This window comes from Corvus moneduloides, chromosome 13, assembly GCF_009650955.1.
Source record: "Corvus moneduloides isolate bCorMon1 chromosome 13, bCorMon1.pri, whole genome shotgun sequence".
NCBI classification, from domain to species: Eukaryota; Metazoa; Chordata; class Aves; order Passeriformes; family Corvidae; genus Corvus; species Corvus moneduloides.
This window is the reverse complement of record NC_045488.1, coordinates 18,173-36,485: the sequence shown is the minus strand read 5'-3', so window position 1 is coordinate 36,485 and position 18,313 is coordinate 18,173. Positions and strand designations below refer to the sequence as shown.

At 36.2% G+C, this 18,313-nt stretch overlaps 1 protein-coding gene across 3 annotated transcripts in view; it reads left to right on the top strand.

Annotated features, from left to right (window-relative positions):
* UNC13C (unc-13 homolog C) overlaps positions 1-18,313 on the top strand; it is a 405,035-nt gene that overhangs the window by 373,476 nt on the left and 13,246 nt on the right. For all 3 annotated transcript variants that reach the window (XM_032123409.1, XM_032123408.1, XM_032123410.1), the window contains 4 exons: positions 5,988-6,138; positions 8,501-8,569; positions 9,827-9,916; positions 10,713-10,841. In XM_032123409.1, coding sequence (XP_031979300.1) covers positions 5,988-6,138; positions 8,501-8,569; positions 9,827-9,916; positions 10,713-10,841 — 439 coding nt within the window. The remainder of the gene's footprint in view (positions 1-5,987; positions 6,139-8,500; positions 8,570-9,826; positions 9,917-10,712; positions 10,842-18,313) is intronic.

The window sequence follows — 18,313 nt, the reverse complement described above, 5'->3', positions numbered from 1 at the left end:
TGAAAAGGGCTATATTCTGCTGGAGCTGTGGAAAAGCAGGGGACTCCAAATGAGTCCTCTAAATAAAAAAACGCAGGCTTTTTGTCTTACAGAAACCCAATATTATAGAATTTTTAATCAGAACATCTCTCATTTTTTTGCATCTCTTTACCTCCTAAAAAGAAAAGTCTTATTGTAAGTATGAAGGTACATAAAAATGTGAAGTTTTCTTTTTATTGCAGGATATAATGACACCACCTGCTATTGCAATGAGCTTGTCTTTCACTTTATATAGCGGTCTGTGAATTATTGTATTGTTCATCTAAGAGAAGGGTAGAGGATTTATTTTGTAATATATACATTTTTAATGATCTTCCTTCAAGGAATTTACATGGTGTTCTACAGAATAATTAATGTAACTTGAGAGTTCCTCTGTTGTATACCTAAACTACGTATGGAGGAATTAATGTGTTGGCTTTCAAGAATATTTGTGTTTTCATGTTTAGTTTCTCTTTAGCCCTCTGTGATTAAGTTATGTCATTTATTGACTTAACCTGGTATTGTAGTTTTATAAGTTGATTTAAAATGTTATTGCATATTTACCAAAAAGTTAGTTATAGAGTTGTTCATGCTGTGTGTATCAAAATGAATTCAGAATTTTGACCAGAAATGAATTCTTAAGAGCTATTAATGCCAAAGGAGGGCTGTTATTAGCGATTTGCTTAAGAAACAAAGGGCTTATTTAACATTAGGATTCTCTTAACTGTAGACCCAATACAGCATAGCTGTATTTTTGACAGACAACCTTACCTGTAAAATTATTTTGAAGTTTGTTTTTCTTCATCTCTTGATGTATTCTAGTACTACAAAACTTTCCAGAAAAAGTTTGAAACTGGTTTTAGAAATTCAGATGTTGTCAAACTCAGCACTGCAAAAATAGCAATATAACTGATGTGAGTATATAAAATATTTTTTACTTAAAAGTGGCAGAAATTGATACGTTATATTTTTTTATAAAGAAGATGCTTTATTTTTATCTCAGTAAATAGCACAATGTACAGATATTCATGAAAAGGAAGTAACATGGAGCTGGGCAAGTACTCCAACACATTTTTCAGGAGTCCTTACTCAAAAATTCTGACCAAGCCACTTTAAGTTTAAATGACCTATTTTGCCTTGTCCTCTTTTTGTTCTTGCTTTCTTCTATACCTTTTCCCCCAAATTTCCTTGATGTTGATGACTGCAAATCAGGTATCTGAAGGCAGATGAAATAAGAATGTGAATTCAATATTGGTAGTCACAAGAAATAAAAGCTAAGATTTCATTGTCCCCATACCCATATCCTTTTGTATTTTAAAATGTTACATGTCAATAATGAGCAGTGCCTGTTTGAGGGGAAGGCCCCAGCCTGTTTAAGTTAGGAGTGAAATCAGTGATGAATGCAATCTCAAGCAATACTTGGAGAAGAATATATATTCATGTACATTGTTGTGCTGATTCATCTGCAGACATGTCTCAGAGCATTCAGACTTTGGGGAGAAGAGTAGTGAAGACTCTAAGTCTATTTGTCATGAGGGATTTTCTTTTGGACTGTTATCTGTTGGTTTTATATCTTTTTATGAGATTACCTTTTTCTTCTGGAAAAATTTTAGTGGCTGGAAGAAAATGTACAGCTTCTTGATTTGGGAAATAGAATTATCAGATTGCATTTAGTAACAAAGGTCTCATACTAAAGCAATTTTCTACTGTACGACAGAGAGAGAATTTGAATGTAATCACTTTGCCCAGAGAAATATTGTGTAAGCAATTTTTGCTTCAGAATCTAGTTGCAGAGTACTTCTACTGCGTGTCTCATGATAATATTGCAAGTTAAAACGTTTGTGTTTGTAAATGCAAAACTGACTATGCTTTAATACTCCATGATCCAGACCCCAGAGTGCATCTGCACTTCATCAGGCCACGTGAGTTTCAAGGTTCTGCTAATGAGGTGCTCATTTTGCCTGAATGTAATTTTTAGTGTTCGTATTTGTTTTAAGGTTAGCTATTGTATAAAGTTCTAATACCCAGTTAGTGATAAGCAGTTTTGACCCTTTTAAGTATGGATAGATGGCATATGCTGGAGTAGGAACATATGCCTTTCTGCATTTCTACACAATGTAAACCTGATTAAGTTCCCTAAAGTACCACTGTCTGAAACGTTTTGGCATCCTCTTTCACTACAGCAATAAACAATCCTACTTGTCTATCATTTCTGGTTTATGATGGTGGCTTTGTCATCTATGATCCCCTTAATAAACCCTGAAGATTTCTTTCTAGCTCTCAATATTTATTTATATCTATTCCTTTAGAGCACAGAAATAATATTTCAAAAATATAGTCTTGATTTTCTAAATACGGTGAATATACTCATACTGGAATTTGGGTATCAGCCCAGAAGATATCACACAGGTGGTTACCTGTCTGCTCTAGTCATTGTCCCCAGCGAGACCTTTCTCACTAAACTTAGAATGAGAATGAATTCGGGTGTGATTGCACCTCTTGCTGGAAGCATGCAAGTTTTTATGAGATAAATGTAGGCATTTTTCCCTAAAGATGCTGACTTAGGCTGTCTTACTCTCAAGATACAGATTACAATTGCACAGTTCCTGAGCAAGGAAATCTGCTTTAAGTTACCAGATGTGGAATTCATGTGAATAGAAAAACAACTATCGACCCAAACCAAAATACAACAAAAAGACTGCTTCTGTTGCAGTAATTGCAGTTCTTTGAAGTCTTGACTGAATAGGTTACATAATCCACTCTTCTTTCTTATGATTATTTTATTCTTCCACCCCTCATGGAGTCCATATTAGGAAAAGAAAAGAGAGACAATTACAGCTGTTCTTACATGGTTCAGATGAGATTTTTTTTTTTATGATGGGTAGCAGCCAGATAGACACTGTTAGCCCCATGAATGGTACGTGTGACTCCCAGAAGTACAAGCATAGATATGTGAGACAATAGGGAATAAAATAGGTATCATAGAAAACAGGAAGAAAAAGTAGAAAAACAGCACAGTGATCCAGCTGGCCTTTATTTTGATGACTGTGGTGACTGATGGCAATTTATGTTGTAAATTCAACATCTAGAAGGAATCATACTGGAACTTTATTTACCTACATGTATTAAGCCACCACTCTGCCATCAAGAAAAAGTAACCTTTTTCCTCTCATTCATCTTTCAACGTATTTTTTTTCTCTTTAGAAGGCAAAAATCTGAGCACATATTGAAACAGTGTTTGACTAGACACTGAAATTACACATAATATCAGCAACCTGAATTTACTGTGTTGTAGAGTCAAGTGCAATAAAAGCTCTATTAAGATCTTTGCTTCTTACTGGCAAGAGTCACCACAGGTAGAAGCTAATGATTCTCAATCAGCAACATAGCTCTCATTCCAGCAGGTTAATGGGCGCTGACTATGTCATCTTGTTCTCCTGCTAGTTTTCAATTAATGTGGCAGCACTGCAAAAAGCACACAAATTGCCCATTAAACTAATTTTTTATTGATAGCATTTGCTTACTGATGAGTACAGCACATCAATTAGACTTCTTTCTTCACTAATTCATGCTAGCAGAAATATTGGAAGAATCCCAGGCACTGCCTGTTGGTCAGGAAATTGCATAGTAAGGCAGTTGGAGCAAGCAGGCCTGATTTCAGACACTGCTGTAGCTTAAGCAGTGCAATATTGCTCTAAAACGTGAGACATAGCAATGGATGCTGTGCCATCATGTGCCCACTAGAAATGGTTAATAACTCATGCTATTGGCTCCTGTTTTCAAAGACCTGCAAAAACAAAGATGGATTTACTTTGATTTATTCATTTTAGCAAGCAGAAGGAAGCCGAGGAGCTGGCAGGTCGCTGATGACCTGCATTATCAGGACTCTAAGAGTCATGACCCATATTGTGTACTTAATTGGTTCTGTGAACATTAGAGATTTTAATTAAACGATGGAAAGAAACAAAAATCTGTCACAGATGCTTGATTGTAATTTTCACTAACCACAATACAAGTGAAACAGTGCAGTGATACAATAAGGGCAGAAATTATACCAATAGGTTTAATTTTCCTTGTGAAAAATTGGTACAATTTGGGTCTATTTTCAAGATAAGAGCTCGGGACAGATCATGGGTAGCTCATTGTGAAATGGTCAGAAGAATCTACGGAAGACACCTTAAATGTTGACCCAGGCAATTTTTCTGTTGCCTGTCATGTTCCCTGAAGGCAGCTGAGACAACCTCAATGATTTCTCTGCTGCTGACCCCTCCTTTTACCTGCCTCCTCCCTCAGCAGTGTATGTTTCAGGTATGACTCTAAGGCCAGTGGGATTATCAGTGGCTTTTTATCTCCGGATTGATGTTATTCATGCACTAAGGACCTTTAGGTCCATGAAAAGATCTTTGGAAATCGAAGGTCATCAGTAAAAGTATTAATTATTTTGTTGTCAGTTTTTGAAAACTGGTTCTGATCATCCCTACGTATATTTCTCAAACTTAATCTTAGGTAAGGAGATATTTCTATTAGCTTTTTAAAGGTTTCCTTTGTTGGTGAGAACCACCTGATATCACTATTGTATTTTATTACAAAGGAAAGTATTATTCTTCTACTTGACAGAAAACATGTGAAAATGAAACATTTTCTAAGGGTTAGAGAACTGTGTTGTTCTTTTGTTGAATTCACATTGCAGTATTCAAAAGCACTTCTTGAAAATGCCGGTGATGAATTAAAGTTTTGGTAACACTATTCCGTGAGCACATAGCTGGGAATGCTGGATTCTAGTCCTGGCCCATGTGATTGGTTTGCTGTGTAGTTTTTAGCAGTTTCTCTCAGTTATGTAAAATGCAGATAATAGCACTTAATGATTGCCCTTACAGGAAAATAATCTTGAATGATGTCTTGAAAGACGATTTGGGCAGTGACAACATTTAAGTACTTGGCTTAAGTTCAGCAGGAGAGTTCAATTGTACCTTGTGTTAATTTTTTTCTTGGAAGGGCATTAGTGCCCAGGTGGTTCAGGCCCAGCACACTGCTCTGCCTTATGCTCCTGAGGAGGAACAGGAGAGAGGAGCCAGAGACTCCAGCTAAGAGGAGCATGTGGCCAAATCAGAACCTTCAGTCATACAGAGACTGATTGGAGTTTCTTGATCCTCTTCTGTTTGACTTTACACCCATTTTCAACACCATGTTTTCCTAATCCCCCTCATTCTCTTTCTTATTTGTGTACATTTAGTCTTTATCCCTTTATTTCCTTCTTAGTCCTGCCTAACTATGAATCTTGAAATTAGGAATTTATGTTTGCAATGATGATTTTCACTCTCCTCATGCGTCAGGTCTTTCATTCATTTGTATCTCTCACATTTTGTTGTGTTAGAAGCTCTTTGTATGCTGCCAGCAGGCACCTCCTGTTTTGTTAAACAAGTAAACAGTACTGCTACATTGCACCTCTGGTTTTGGCTGCTTTGGGTTTAACAGACTGATTACCCAAATTTTACTAGCTTGGGTTGAAGTGGAGCAGTTTCAGTTATGGCCTAATTCAAATTAAGGTGAACCCGGAAGCTTCTTGATGGCCTCACCATTGATTAATAAGTAGCCTAAAATAAAAGCCACAATGCTGGTTTGAGTCTTTTTGTTGGCAACAATTAAATCTTTTTCCGCTATGGATGCCTGGGGCTTTCTATGATGATGAGGTTGATTTTTACTGTTTCTTTAATAAATGAATCTTTTGCTTAATAGCAATTAAAATAGTTAAGTCATGTTTTTGTGTTTAGGATTAACAGAGTGAGAACTGAATATGATGTGGCCAGTTTGAAAATATCATTGTGCAACAAGTGGCAATCATATCAAATGTCTGAATTTTCCATGAGGTAGCTTGAAAGTTATATCATTGGAGTTAAAAAGAAATTTTAATGGGAGAAGAAGCAGATTCCTTGCCATCTTTGATAACTGTTGCTTTGTTTGAATTGCAGACACTTTTCCTGTCTCTCTTCCAAGTACATGTGCCCTGGTGTTCCAGCAGTTATGAGTACATTGTTGGCCAATATAAATGCTTTCTATGCTCATACAACAGCAGCAACTAATGTATCTGCTTCAGATCGCTTTGCTGCTACTAACTTTGGGGTAAGTAGATTTCCTTTTTTATTAGCGTTCTAGTCCTATTTTTTTTTTTTTTAGTATATTCCACATTAACTTCTACATTCAAAATATTTCATTAATTGCTCATTTTAAAGAGTAAGGGTTGTTGTTAGCTTTTGAAAATTTTACCCTGAGTCTTTAAAATCAATTATTATAAAAGCCAGAGAAGATGCTGCTCAGTTTCTTGTGAGGCATAGAGGGTAGAAAGCATTGGCACACATTCACAGTACTAAAATCTCCATCAGTTTTTTGTTTTATTGCCATGGGGCTTGCAAACTGCAATAGACTAAGTGTTGGATGCAATTCCTTTCTTGGGCTGTGTTATCAGTGAACTCATATTAACCTAATAGATGTAGCCGTAAATGCTGCTCTTCTCACAAGAATCCATAATTCTGGACTCTCTCTTATTTTTGCTCATACTTTGTCCAAGTCCTGGATTTAGGTATCATGAATTTTAGGAGGCATAGTAGCATTTCAGGATGTGGTAATACTTCTTTTGTTATTGCTAAATTTTCTTCTGTGGATAAGTATCTCACAGCATGGACTTCCTAGTCTTTGAACATGATAATAAGTAAATATACATTCACTCCTTATTCTGATTTCCTCACCTACTCTCACAGGAAATTGAGAGCAGGAAGGCAGAGCAATAATTCAAAGAGGTTGCCTTCATAGTTCTGGTATTACACATGATACATAAAGTATAAATGCAATCTTATGCTGAAAAATGCATTTATTCTTTCCTCTTTTTGCTTTTTTTAGTAGGGCTTTTATTTGTAGGGCTGATATGAAAGGTGTATTTGATGTAACAGTTTTCATAAAATACCATTTATTGACATGAAATAAAATATTAATCATAATTAAAATTTATTAAATACAAATTAAAATTTCAACTTTTATTTGAAGTAGTGTTAGAGGCAATGGTACTCTTTTCCAGTATTAGAATAATAAAGGCACTTAGCTTTTCAAGACAAAATAGAAATTATACATTTGGATGAGTAAGCCAAGAATGACTTAATAGCTTTGTTGAAACAAGTCTTCTCTTTCCATATTCAAGCTTTATTAGACCTTTGACTTTGATGCAAACTTTGACATTTAGAATGGTTTTTCATCCATTTTTTTCCATTTTTCTAATGATCAGAACTAATTTTGTCCTCAGACTGAGCAGAGAATTAGTCCTTCCTCTGATGTTAATGCCAGTTTGCCTTTGACGCAATTCCAATCCAATTCATAGTTCAACAGATGGATGGAAAAAGAGTAGTGGGCATCACTTATAGAGATTTGGAGCTCTTTTTTCAAACAATTGACTTATAGGCAAAGTATTAGATTATTCTTCTCTCGTGGGTCAAAAGGCATTTTTTAGTGAATAGCTGCACATCATCCATCAAAAAGAACATCTCAAATTCAAGTCCTCAGGCTACAGCTGGGAATGATATGGCCGACTGAATATTTCAGTACAGATTTATAACATGACGAAAAAGTTCTCTTTTGATTGATCCCTTAAGGGAACTGTGCCAAATTAGTGGGGTTTGGTGTAGGTTAGAACTCCGCTGATGAGAGGCAGTGCACAAAGACTCTATTTTCAAATTACTGATCATCACGTTGGAGGGATGGTGCAGATACAATCAGTGCATCCTGAGAGCCATCAGCTATCATCTCCTGCTTCTTCCAGAAGTCTTCTGCTTTCACATAGGCAGAGAAGATTTTGCACAGTTTTGTGCAGTAGACTATGGAATATTTTCTAACATGGTAATTAGAAACTCTCACTAGTATTACTTGAGAATGGCACAACTCAGCTGGAAATCTCACAGCAAAATGCTTTCACTGCTTCATCTATCAAGATAACAAGTTAATCTTCACATTTGAAAGGAAAAAATATAATTGCATAGTATTACTATTACTTGACTTATTCCTACAAAAGCCACTGTTTCAGAAGTATCATTTTCAATCATACTTTTGCACCAAATTCTGTTGCAAATAAGCATCATTTCTTTCTTATTAAAGGGATGTGGAGGTGCTTTCTTCAAGAGTTTAATCAACTGCAAGGCAAATATAAGACAGGAAAATGTTGTATTGCAAAATCTTTGTGACCTCACTAATGTGTTGCACAGCTGCACAGTGTTTAATGCATACCAGTTAAATCACAATATAGGATAGAAAGGAAAAATAAAATGAAAGAAGATGCATTGCCTGTTCTTGAAACACAGGTATTTCAAACCATCACTTGTATATGAAATAATGGAAAAACAAATTGATCTTCAAGTAAGAGTGGAAAGAAGCAGTCTAAAACCTCAGCAATTACAGGAACCTGCAAATTCTAGTGCAACATATTCTTGTTTTCTTTTTACAGAGAGAAAAGTTCATAAAGCTGTTGGATCAATTGCACAATTCTCTGCGGATTGATTTATCTAAATATAGGGTATGTACAACATATTCTTTCTAGAGTCAACATGAGCCCCAAATCCTTTGGAACAAAAATTTACAGAATTTAAGCTGTGTAACACCAATATTTTTCCAGTCTGACAAAGAGAAAAAACTTAGTACTTTCTTTCCAAATGCTAAGAATGGGTCAAGGAATAAACACATATTCAAGACAGAGTAGTATTCAATAAGTTTGATTAAATTGGTCTATAACTAGTTGATTAAGTTAATTTATCTGGGAATTACCTTTGCTGACTCAGGTAGTGAAAAGTGCAAATACATTTTTTCTGAGAGACTGGCACCTTTGCTACAACTTGCATGCTAAGATGCTAGTAATGTTGAGAGTCTTGTCTCCTCATTTTTCTGTGTGACAGGAATTCCAGTTTCACTTCTGCCTCATGGAATCTCCTTCCACTGAGGTATGCTCCAAATCCAGCCTTTCAGGAAAGCATGCACTGGATACCTACCAGTTACCATATGGTTCTGAACTCCCTCTCCTTCTCTAGTCCACTGGATCATGAAACTTTTGGACAATACCTAAGTTAGGGCTTCATCACCTATGGCTCTCCTTTCAGCTTCTAGGAATGGCAGCCTCCAAACAAGGATTTCTCTGTTCATCTGGCCTGCTCTCCAAAACTGGAGGAGAAAGGGAATATTTAAAAGAACTCCAAGGCATTAGAGGGAGCGGAAGTTGCACACATACAGCTTTTAACACCATATCCTTTGTGCAGCAGATATGTTCATCATAAGATCTTTTAATTTTGAAGACTGTTATCTAGATAGCATTGTAGCATGAGGGGCTGATGTTTCATTAGTAGGAAGTTATTTCAGTAACACTACTTCACATCAGTCTGTTAACCCAGAGATCATAAAAAAATTTATTATTTCTACATTAAGCTTACTACTGCATTTATGCCTGCAAGTTTTGTATGTGCCATGGAAAACCCATAAATGGTTTTCTTTAGCAACAGTTTCCAGAATTTTGTAATATTTTTTACTCCATTCAGGTTTTGGAAATATCACAATATTTTATATTTTTCATATTACAAGTGTAGGAGCATTATCAAAGGTGTTCCTACTCATTTCCAAGGGATATTCATCATTAACTACCTCACAGTCAGAGTTCAGGTAACACGAACATCTCTAATCCTTCCAAGCAGCACCTTAGGTTTTCTTAGAGGGTTTTTGACTAGTTGTTCAAGGATTTTACTTGTAACTCAAATTTTACATGATTCCTCTTTCCCTGATTCACCAGGATAATTTTCCTGCCAGCAATTCTGAAAGACTCCAAGATCTGAAATCAACTGTGGACCTGCTTACCAGCATTACTTTTTTTCGGATGAAGGTATTGTCCTTTACTGCACAAATAAATTTCCTGAAGGAAACCAAAAATTTACTAATTTTTAATTAGTTTAAAGTCAAGTTGCAGAAAGCAAACTTAGCTGAACTCCTTAGGAGTCATGTAGAGCAATCGTTTCCTACTGATATAATAAAATCACAAGTCAACCAGCAAAATGGGTGTGATAACTACTTGCCTTAGTCATTCCAAAGGTTGAAATCTAAGTGGTCAAGCATGGAAATATTTTTGGAATGGAATGGTACACATTAATATTACTGAATGAAAAAAGAGAAATACAAAGTAACCTTTGTCATAATAGCATGGGATTCCATTGCATTAGGCACTACATAAAGAGAATTAAAATAATCCATTGAATTACTGTATCCTGAAATGGAGTAAAAAGATGAACCCTTTGCTTTAAATACATAACTGCTATTTGTCTGATATTCCTGTTCAAAGGAAAGCGCATAATTACATGGTTTAATTATTCCCTAAATAATCAAAAAACTTCTAAGATGTAAACCCTAAGATGTAAAGATGTAAACTCTTGGGCACACATGCCTCTTGCATCATAAGAATATTTTAATTCAAATAAAACTTAGTGATAAAATCTACTTGCTTAAGCACATAATTTAAGGTATCTTTGAACTAAGTCCACCTTAATTCAACATAATTCTAATTATTTTTATCATTGCTTTATTTCAACACTTTTCATCCTGTATAACAGAACTACATTCAACACTTGGATTTTTTCTGTTCAATCTAATTCTGACATTCTACCATTTATGAAATATTTTATTAGGTCCTGGAGTTGCAGAGCCCCCCTCGAGCCAGTACTGTGGTGAAGGACTGTGTAAGAGCCTGCCTGGACTCAACTTACAAGTACATTTTTGATAACTGCTATGATCTCTACTCCCAATTAGTGGATCAGGTAAGGTCAATATGAACTTGTGCTATTGCTCATTCATAGTTAGCCTTAAGTAAATAAAAAGCCTCCCAGTGCTTGTTCATATCAAAGCACTCAGATTTTCATTTTATTTATGCACAAAGGAGCAATATACCATAAATACACCTAGAGACAGCTATAAACTCTAAAATGTTTAACAAGATGAGTTTCAAACTGGACACGTTAACTCCTAATGGAGTCATCATGTTAGACATTACTGTAAAATTGTCCAGTGGATTTGGGAAGGATAACGTTTGACTGGTTACTGTTCATGTAAGATCTGTAACAGGAAAACAGTTATTTAAAATCTACCATTTCACTTCTGTAGCTTTAGGGAAAAAAAAATTATTTTGTTGAAAATGATACAGTCTTTCCAGCCTTCTGTTTTAGCACCTGTGATGCATACTTGGATCCAAGCTTTAGTAACTGCTTTAAGAAAGCAGAGGATAATTCTGAAATATGTCTTAATACTGATCTGTCAGGTTGAACTGTCAATGCAAAATAACTATAGCATTTGTTGTGTTCCAAATGTCAGGCAAAATCCTTGAGAATGCTGTTTGTTTTTTTCTATAATATGGTCATTCTATAAGTAATGTTAGAATTAAGTACTGTCTTAAAGGAGCATCACTGCTTTATCATATTACTTCTTGTACCTCGTATTTGCATTCTGGATGGTACACTGAAAACACGGTAGTTCTGTGACTATTCCAGCCTTGAATAGGATTAATTAAGTTCTTCGGGTAAATGCACACTTTTTGTGTAGAATATAATTAATAAAAACATTAAATTTCATCTGAAAGCATATTTCGCTTAAATCCACAATATGAATTCCTGTATTTCAGGAAAGGTGATATTTGCTATGTATTCAACATTTCTGAAACAAGAATTTATTTTCTCATGTTGAATTCCTGTTATGTGAGAAAACTGACCTGTAGCTTTGAATGTAAGAATTTCTCACCAGCACCAATAAGCACGCTACACTTAGTGCTCATGTGTGTTTATCCTGCAATGGATTATACTGCAAGCAGAGTAGGAGAATAAATTAGTGGAAGGAGCAGCTTCAGGCCTCACACCTATTTACATCATAAACTGTTCTGTTTTCTTGCTACCGTTTACTCTGCAGTAATTTGATGTTGTCTGTTAAATATACTATGAAGTGCTGCTATACTGGGTATTACATAAGTCTGCGGTTTATCAGCAGATTCTACTCTTCAGTAAACAGCTAAAAGTGATGAAGTCTTACTTCAAAGCGTTGTGACAAACTGCAAAAGCTTATCTGTATTCAAAAAATTCACAACTTTTTAATGTGAATCCATACAGTTGTTTAGCCTGTCTATTTTTAAAAATGGTTTTAAAGTGCAGGGATATTACAGCCTTTCTGCTTGGTAGAGAATGTGAAACTTGCTTAAGTAATGGTTCTCTCCAAATTAAATATGAGGCAGAACAGGCAATGTTGTTACTATATTTTTCTCTCACACAACTCTACTTAATGGTGAAGAAATAAGAAGTCCTGAAATTAAAAAAAAATCCACAAGTATTCACTCAGTTGGAAAACTGAGTTAACTGCATTTCACTGTGTTTCTGCACCTCTTGAGTCCTCTTTCACAAGATCTCCAGCAGGGGCAGTTTTACGTGGAAACTTTCAGCAGATAATTGTCTGTACAGTTAAAATCACCACACAGTGCAAGAAACTTCAGTGAAGATGTGTAAAAAGCAAAATTTAAAATAAATAGATTGTATTCAAAATAATTTATTTCTAACAGCAAATCACTTTAACAATCAAGACAATCAAGCAACAATCACATATAGTCTTAATGCCAGACAGTAAAACTTTTTTTCACAGAAGGTGAGAGACAATTCTGGGAAATATAACTAGTCTAGCTTTAATAGAGAGATGAGTAAAATTAATTCAGAACACTGCTTAAATTCTGCATCAGCTCTTGAGTTGTACAAGGAGATTGTGTTCAGCATTATCCTATTATAGCTTCCCATCAATATGTCCACACTTGCATTTGGTTTTAGAAACACAGAAGTATGCAGCTTGTTTGAACCTATAGATCTGGAGGCTTTCCAGTGAATCCAGGTGACTGGCTTGTGGTAGCACTGTTATTATAATGAAGCAATAACCAGTATTGTAATTTACATTTCATTAGCTTTGTGTCCAAGCCCCTTAGATTCCACCAGATTCCACCCTTAATCCTTCTTCAGTGCCCATTTCCTTATCTCTGCTCACCTCCCCATCAGGTGAGGTCTCCCCTCAGAGAGAGGAAGGGAGCTCATCCTAGCGTGGTACTGCAGCACAGGAGGTTCATGTTTTGGCTGCACAGCTGAGCTTTGAGCTGTGACTGCTGAGAACTGAAATCGATGAACCCCGAAGCAACAAGAAATGCTTCTTATGTAGGTCACCACCTGCTCTCCCTCAGGGGGAGGGCTGGCAGCTGCTGAGGCCCCTGCTCGCTCAGGGTGTGTGTCTGTGTGTAACTCAGGGTGACCACTTTCTGCAGTTGCTTTGGGCTGCAGCCTAAATTCTCAAACGTGCCTGCCACAGTATTTCTAGAAAATATGCTTCATGTCTGAATGTGTGGGATTGTTTAAGTTTGAAGTGAAAATAGAGCACTAACTGTTAAAACTGAGTGTGCTCAAGCTGGAGGTTTTGGAAATTTGCCACTATAAACACAACAAGTAAATCACAAAATATGCTCAGCAGTCTCCATTTCCTCTTTTTATTGCTCTCTACCTTTGTGTCAGACAGACAATCACTGTTAAAAAGCTGATGTCCTGCAGCAAAATATCACCCCTGAGGATATTTCCTGGAGTGAAGCATTGCAAATGCTAACAATATGCAAAAATGTCATACTACAGTTCCACACCAGAATGCAAAGAGCAGCTGATGACAAAAACCAAATGACTACTACAGATAGTAAAACATGATAGCTTGACAGTCTTACCGACATGTATATTACCGTCCTCATTATTGGATACAAAGCCCTCTGATGAAGAACTATCTAGTTCCTTATGAAGCACGTGCAGTATTTTCTCTTTTAATTAACAGTGATCTGAGTTAAGTGCTTAGCTGCCCTATATTGAAAAAAAAATGTCTTGGAGAAGTAGTTTAGGAAGCAATTTAGTAGATTTCTGACTCAATTTACAGATATGTCACTCTTTCTGTTTTCTTAAGAAAATAAATTTTGAAATCCTGGCTGGTGCTTACAGTGACTGAAGTCCCTTCAATAATTCTTTTTGCAGTCTTCTCCACTGAGTGACACCAATAAGATGCAGACCATGCTCTTCATGTTATCTGAAGAGCTCTTGATCAGTACAAATAATTTCATGACTGATAGCACCAAAATGCTGGAATAAAACACCGGAGTACTTTATATTTGTTCAGCTCACCAGAACAGTGCTGGTATTCTACCTGATGTTAGACACCTTTACTTGAGTCTTTGCTCAGCTCTGCTTGTTGTCACAGCACAGAATGGTGCAGACAGGAGGTAACAAAGAACAATTGACTCATTCAGGAGCCAGGTGTTGTTCAGCTGCAGCAGCACAGTACTCTGCCCTTGCAATTTATCTCTCATAGGGGTACAGCACCTTAGGTTGTGTTGATAATGTACTAAAAACATCCCAGCTTCTGGGAATCAGGCCTGTAAATGAGCACATGGATGGGCCTATGCTTTGAGAGCTGGCTCAGTTTTGCTTTACTCAGCTGTGAGTCCCTGGGCACTTTTCCATTTGGGATTTGGGAATCCAAGCCTCATGGTTGTTTTGAAGGTGTACTTTTTTTTCCTTTAGAATAAATGACAAAAAAAAATTAGATTATTAGTTTCTAGTAGAAATAGTGCAAGAATTGAAGCGTGATGTGATCTGTAATCTTCAAACACATTCAAAAGTATGAAGTGGGAAATAAAGTACAGTAGCAAAAACTGTGTTTACTACAGGGAGTCCTATTTTTCAAGCATGCATATTTCAGTGTCAAGTAATACTTCTTGTGAGGCACTTTGTTATATTTACATATTGCTTTAGATTGCCTGAAAAGGTTCTGACTTCTTCAAATCTGGCATGCAGAGGGTACTTGGAGATCTCTCCTTGTGTTGCAGCATTGTGTTTGATGGGCAGCATGTTAACCACAGTAATAGAAAAACATTTGGTAAATTACTTCAGAACAACAGAAGAATGCAATGGGGTATTTCCAACCCCATTCTGAGAATTCTCTGTCAGAGGAAGACCAAATCTTACAGATAAAATTGCTTCTTAGCTGCTTGTCTGAGAACACTGGTTGGAAAGTCAAAGAGCTTGCAGTAAGTGAGGGGCTCAATTGGGTCTTCCTCCACCCTGCAGAAGCAGAACACTTTTGGGTCAGTGGGGCAGATCAAAACCACAGTATCACTTGGCTGGCCACTCCAGAGGAGCTATGCATGTTATACTGCCCTGAACAGAAAGACCAGTTAAACCTGCTCCTTTCACATGCCAGTCCTTGAAGAAAAAGGCTGGAAAGTCTTAATGAGAATTTATCCAAAAGAATTCTGTTCTACCTCAGTTGGTACTGGAGAATACATAAAATACAGTTGCCTGGAGAAGGTGTGGATGCCCCATCCCTCGAAGTGTTCAAGGCCGGTTTGAATGGGACTCTGAGCAACCTTGTCTAGTGGAAGGTGTCCCTGCCCACAGCAGGAGGATGGAAAAGGTGATCTTTGACATCACTTCCAACCCAGACCATTCTGTGATGATTCTGTGAGCAGGGTTTCAGTTTCAAATAAGAGAATGGTTTGGGAGTTAGTTAGTTACTGTGCAACAGCACTGCACAGGGAAATCCCTCACAGGTTTTCAATGCATGTCTGCAGGTGGTTTCTGGCTTTAGCCTCTCTAAAGTAAATTCTGTAAAGCTAGATTTTCATTCTTTTAGATATTAAAAAAAAAAAAACCTTAAAAAATTACATAAAATTCTAAAAATAGGCAGGCATACTATGTAAATGTCTACATATGTCTATATTTTATATATAGTGCATATTGTATATTCCCTGGTGATTCTACATGAAGTAATATTATATGTAATATAAGTAATAAATAATGCAGTTTAAAATATGGAAGAATTGTTAAAATTAATATTTCATTATCTACGGCTGGTCTCTAAAATTGCCCTCTGTAGCCTTGTGCTGATCAAGGCTACTGTGGTTGTTTGCATTGAGTTTCCACTCTGTCATTATTTATATAGAAAATATTGTATTCTGAAACCTGGGTTAGGGCTTGCAGCAGACAGCAATATAAAACTTTCTGATATCACAGGATTCAATTTATCAAAGTCACACAGATACTAATGGGTATTGATTGCACAGAACATAACAAAATAAAAACAAAGCAAAATAAAACCAGGCCTTCATCCTACAATCTGGTAAAATCAGTGATGAGAGAAGTGTAAAGCCCTCTCTTCTTCAGACCAGGCTTTACAGATTTGTCTCAGAGTTATATAGATATAAATTTTAATCTTGCTTCACACTGTGCCTGAGATTGCTTTCTCCACTCTCAGCCACTTTTCTAGAGTACAAAATGTTTGCTTGTCAACAGTTTAGCCTTTTTTTCTTTCCATTAAACTCAGAAAATTTGCTCTACATTTTGTTTTTTCTTTAAGAGAATATCAAAATACCAGTAATTATTTTAGAGGCTCTGTGCTGCATGATCCATTGTTTGCATATGTATTCAGGTGACTAGGAAATTGATAGTAAAAGGGAATTGAGAAAAACATGATTCAATGCCAATAAAGAATTTATTTCAATTCATATCTTATGAAAAATTGCTCTTACTTCCTCTTTCTGATTTTGATGTCTTCTGTTGCAAAAGACAAAGAGTTATGCATCACCTCATTTGGATGTTGCATTAAAAACCCACAGAGAATCTCCAGTACTTACTGTATTTGTGAATCTTAAGTGAATAATATGACTTCTCTTTAAGGACACTTTTCTTATAAGGTGCTTGCTACAACTCTAGGTGATCCTAAAGACAAGAAGTATCCAAGTCAATTAATATGAGAGTATAGAAATCTGTATTGTCAGGTCTTGTTGGTGAGACATCATCCACTGTTATTGCTGGTTTGATCTGCCAGCAGAAGCCCATCAGGAATATCACTCTTGTGCCTTTGGCAAGACATTTATTGACCTTTTGAGTACAGGACATCTTCTGGCATTTCATGGTTCTGTGCATGTGGGCAGCGTTACCATCCAAAGTGATGTTACAGGAGGTCAAGATGCTTTATGTAGCCTTTTCTGTGTAAAAAGGCTTGTGCAAAAGAAAGAGATTCTGGTAATTGGCAAACTTTCATTCATATCAGTATTTGGAAAGGTCTCTTGGTTACTGGAACTGTCTGTGATCTGAGCTTGTTCAGTGCTGTATCAAACAAAAACAGAAGACAGGAAACTTCAGAAAATCATTTATTTTAAAATTAAGAACCACTGATCATTTTGTCATCTTGTTGTATCAAGAATTTATGTTCCTCTTGACCTTTTCAGTGGTATTTTTTAAAAATTCTCATTATTGTTATCATCCTCTACAATAATAAGCGGTATTTAGGGTCTCCTGTATCTTCTCACTGTATTTGTGCCAGTGTGACACTAATTACATATATCAGCTATTTAGTTCATGCTTTTACACTGACCGTTTCTTTCAAATGGATATAATGAGAGTGAAAAAAAAATCTAGAGAAAAATTCATGGTGAAATCAAACTTCCACCACTGTTTTACCTCATTATAATAGCACTGTACCAAGCCTTCCAGAATTGGGGAAGCATTTGGACAATACTGTCAAACACAAGTGTGGGTTTGGGCACTGCTCTGTGCAGGAATCCAAGAGTTGGACTCTAATCCTTGTGAGTCCCTTCCAACTCAGAGTATTTCATAATTCTATAATGATTCTACCAAGGCATCTGTTGTACATAAAGGGAAAAAAAATACTGATGATAATAAGGTAAAAAGAGCTTGAATGATTCTAAGCATTTCTAACTCACTAGTTAGATTTTAAGATAAAGAATGGAAATAACAACTGGGCATGGACAGAGTATGCGCTTTCTTTTCAGGGCATAAAACTACATCTGTAATGTGAGACTATTTTAAAAGTACCTTCTCTGGGACTTTTGAAAAGGTCGTATTTATTTTCGAGAGATTTCTGTTCCAGAGAATTTTTGCAGAAAGGACCTTCTTGTGCAACTACTACCTTGTAAATTAGTTACTTTTTGCTATCTGTGTTAAAGAACAGAATTTTGCATTCTTTGATTCACATTCCCGGTCATGAAAAGCTGTCTCAGCTACATGTCACTTGCTGTGAAATACAGTTCTTGGATAAGATGCTCAGCTAAATATGAGGTGGTTTTGTCTTCTACAGCTGCCTTTCAGTTGGTTTGATTTAACAAATTTCTGAGAAAAAAAAAGGTCTATTAGACATACAGCTTTGATATAGAAACAAGGCCTAT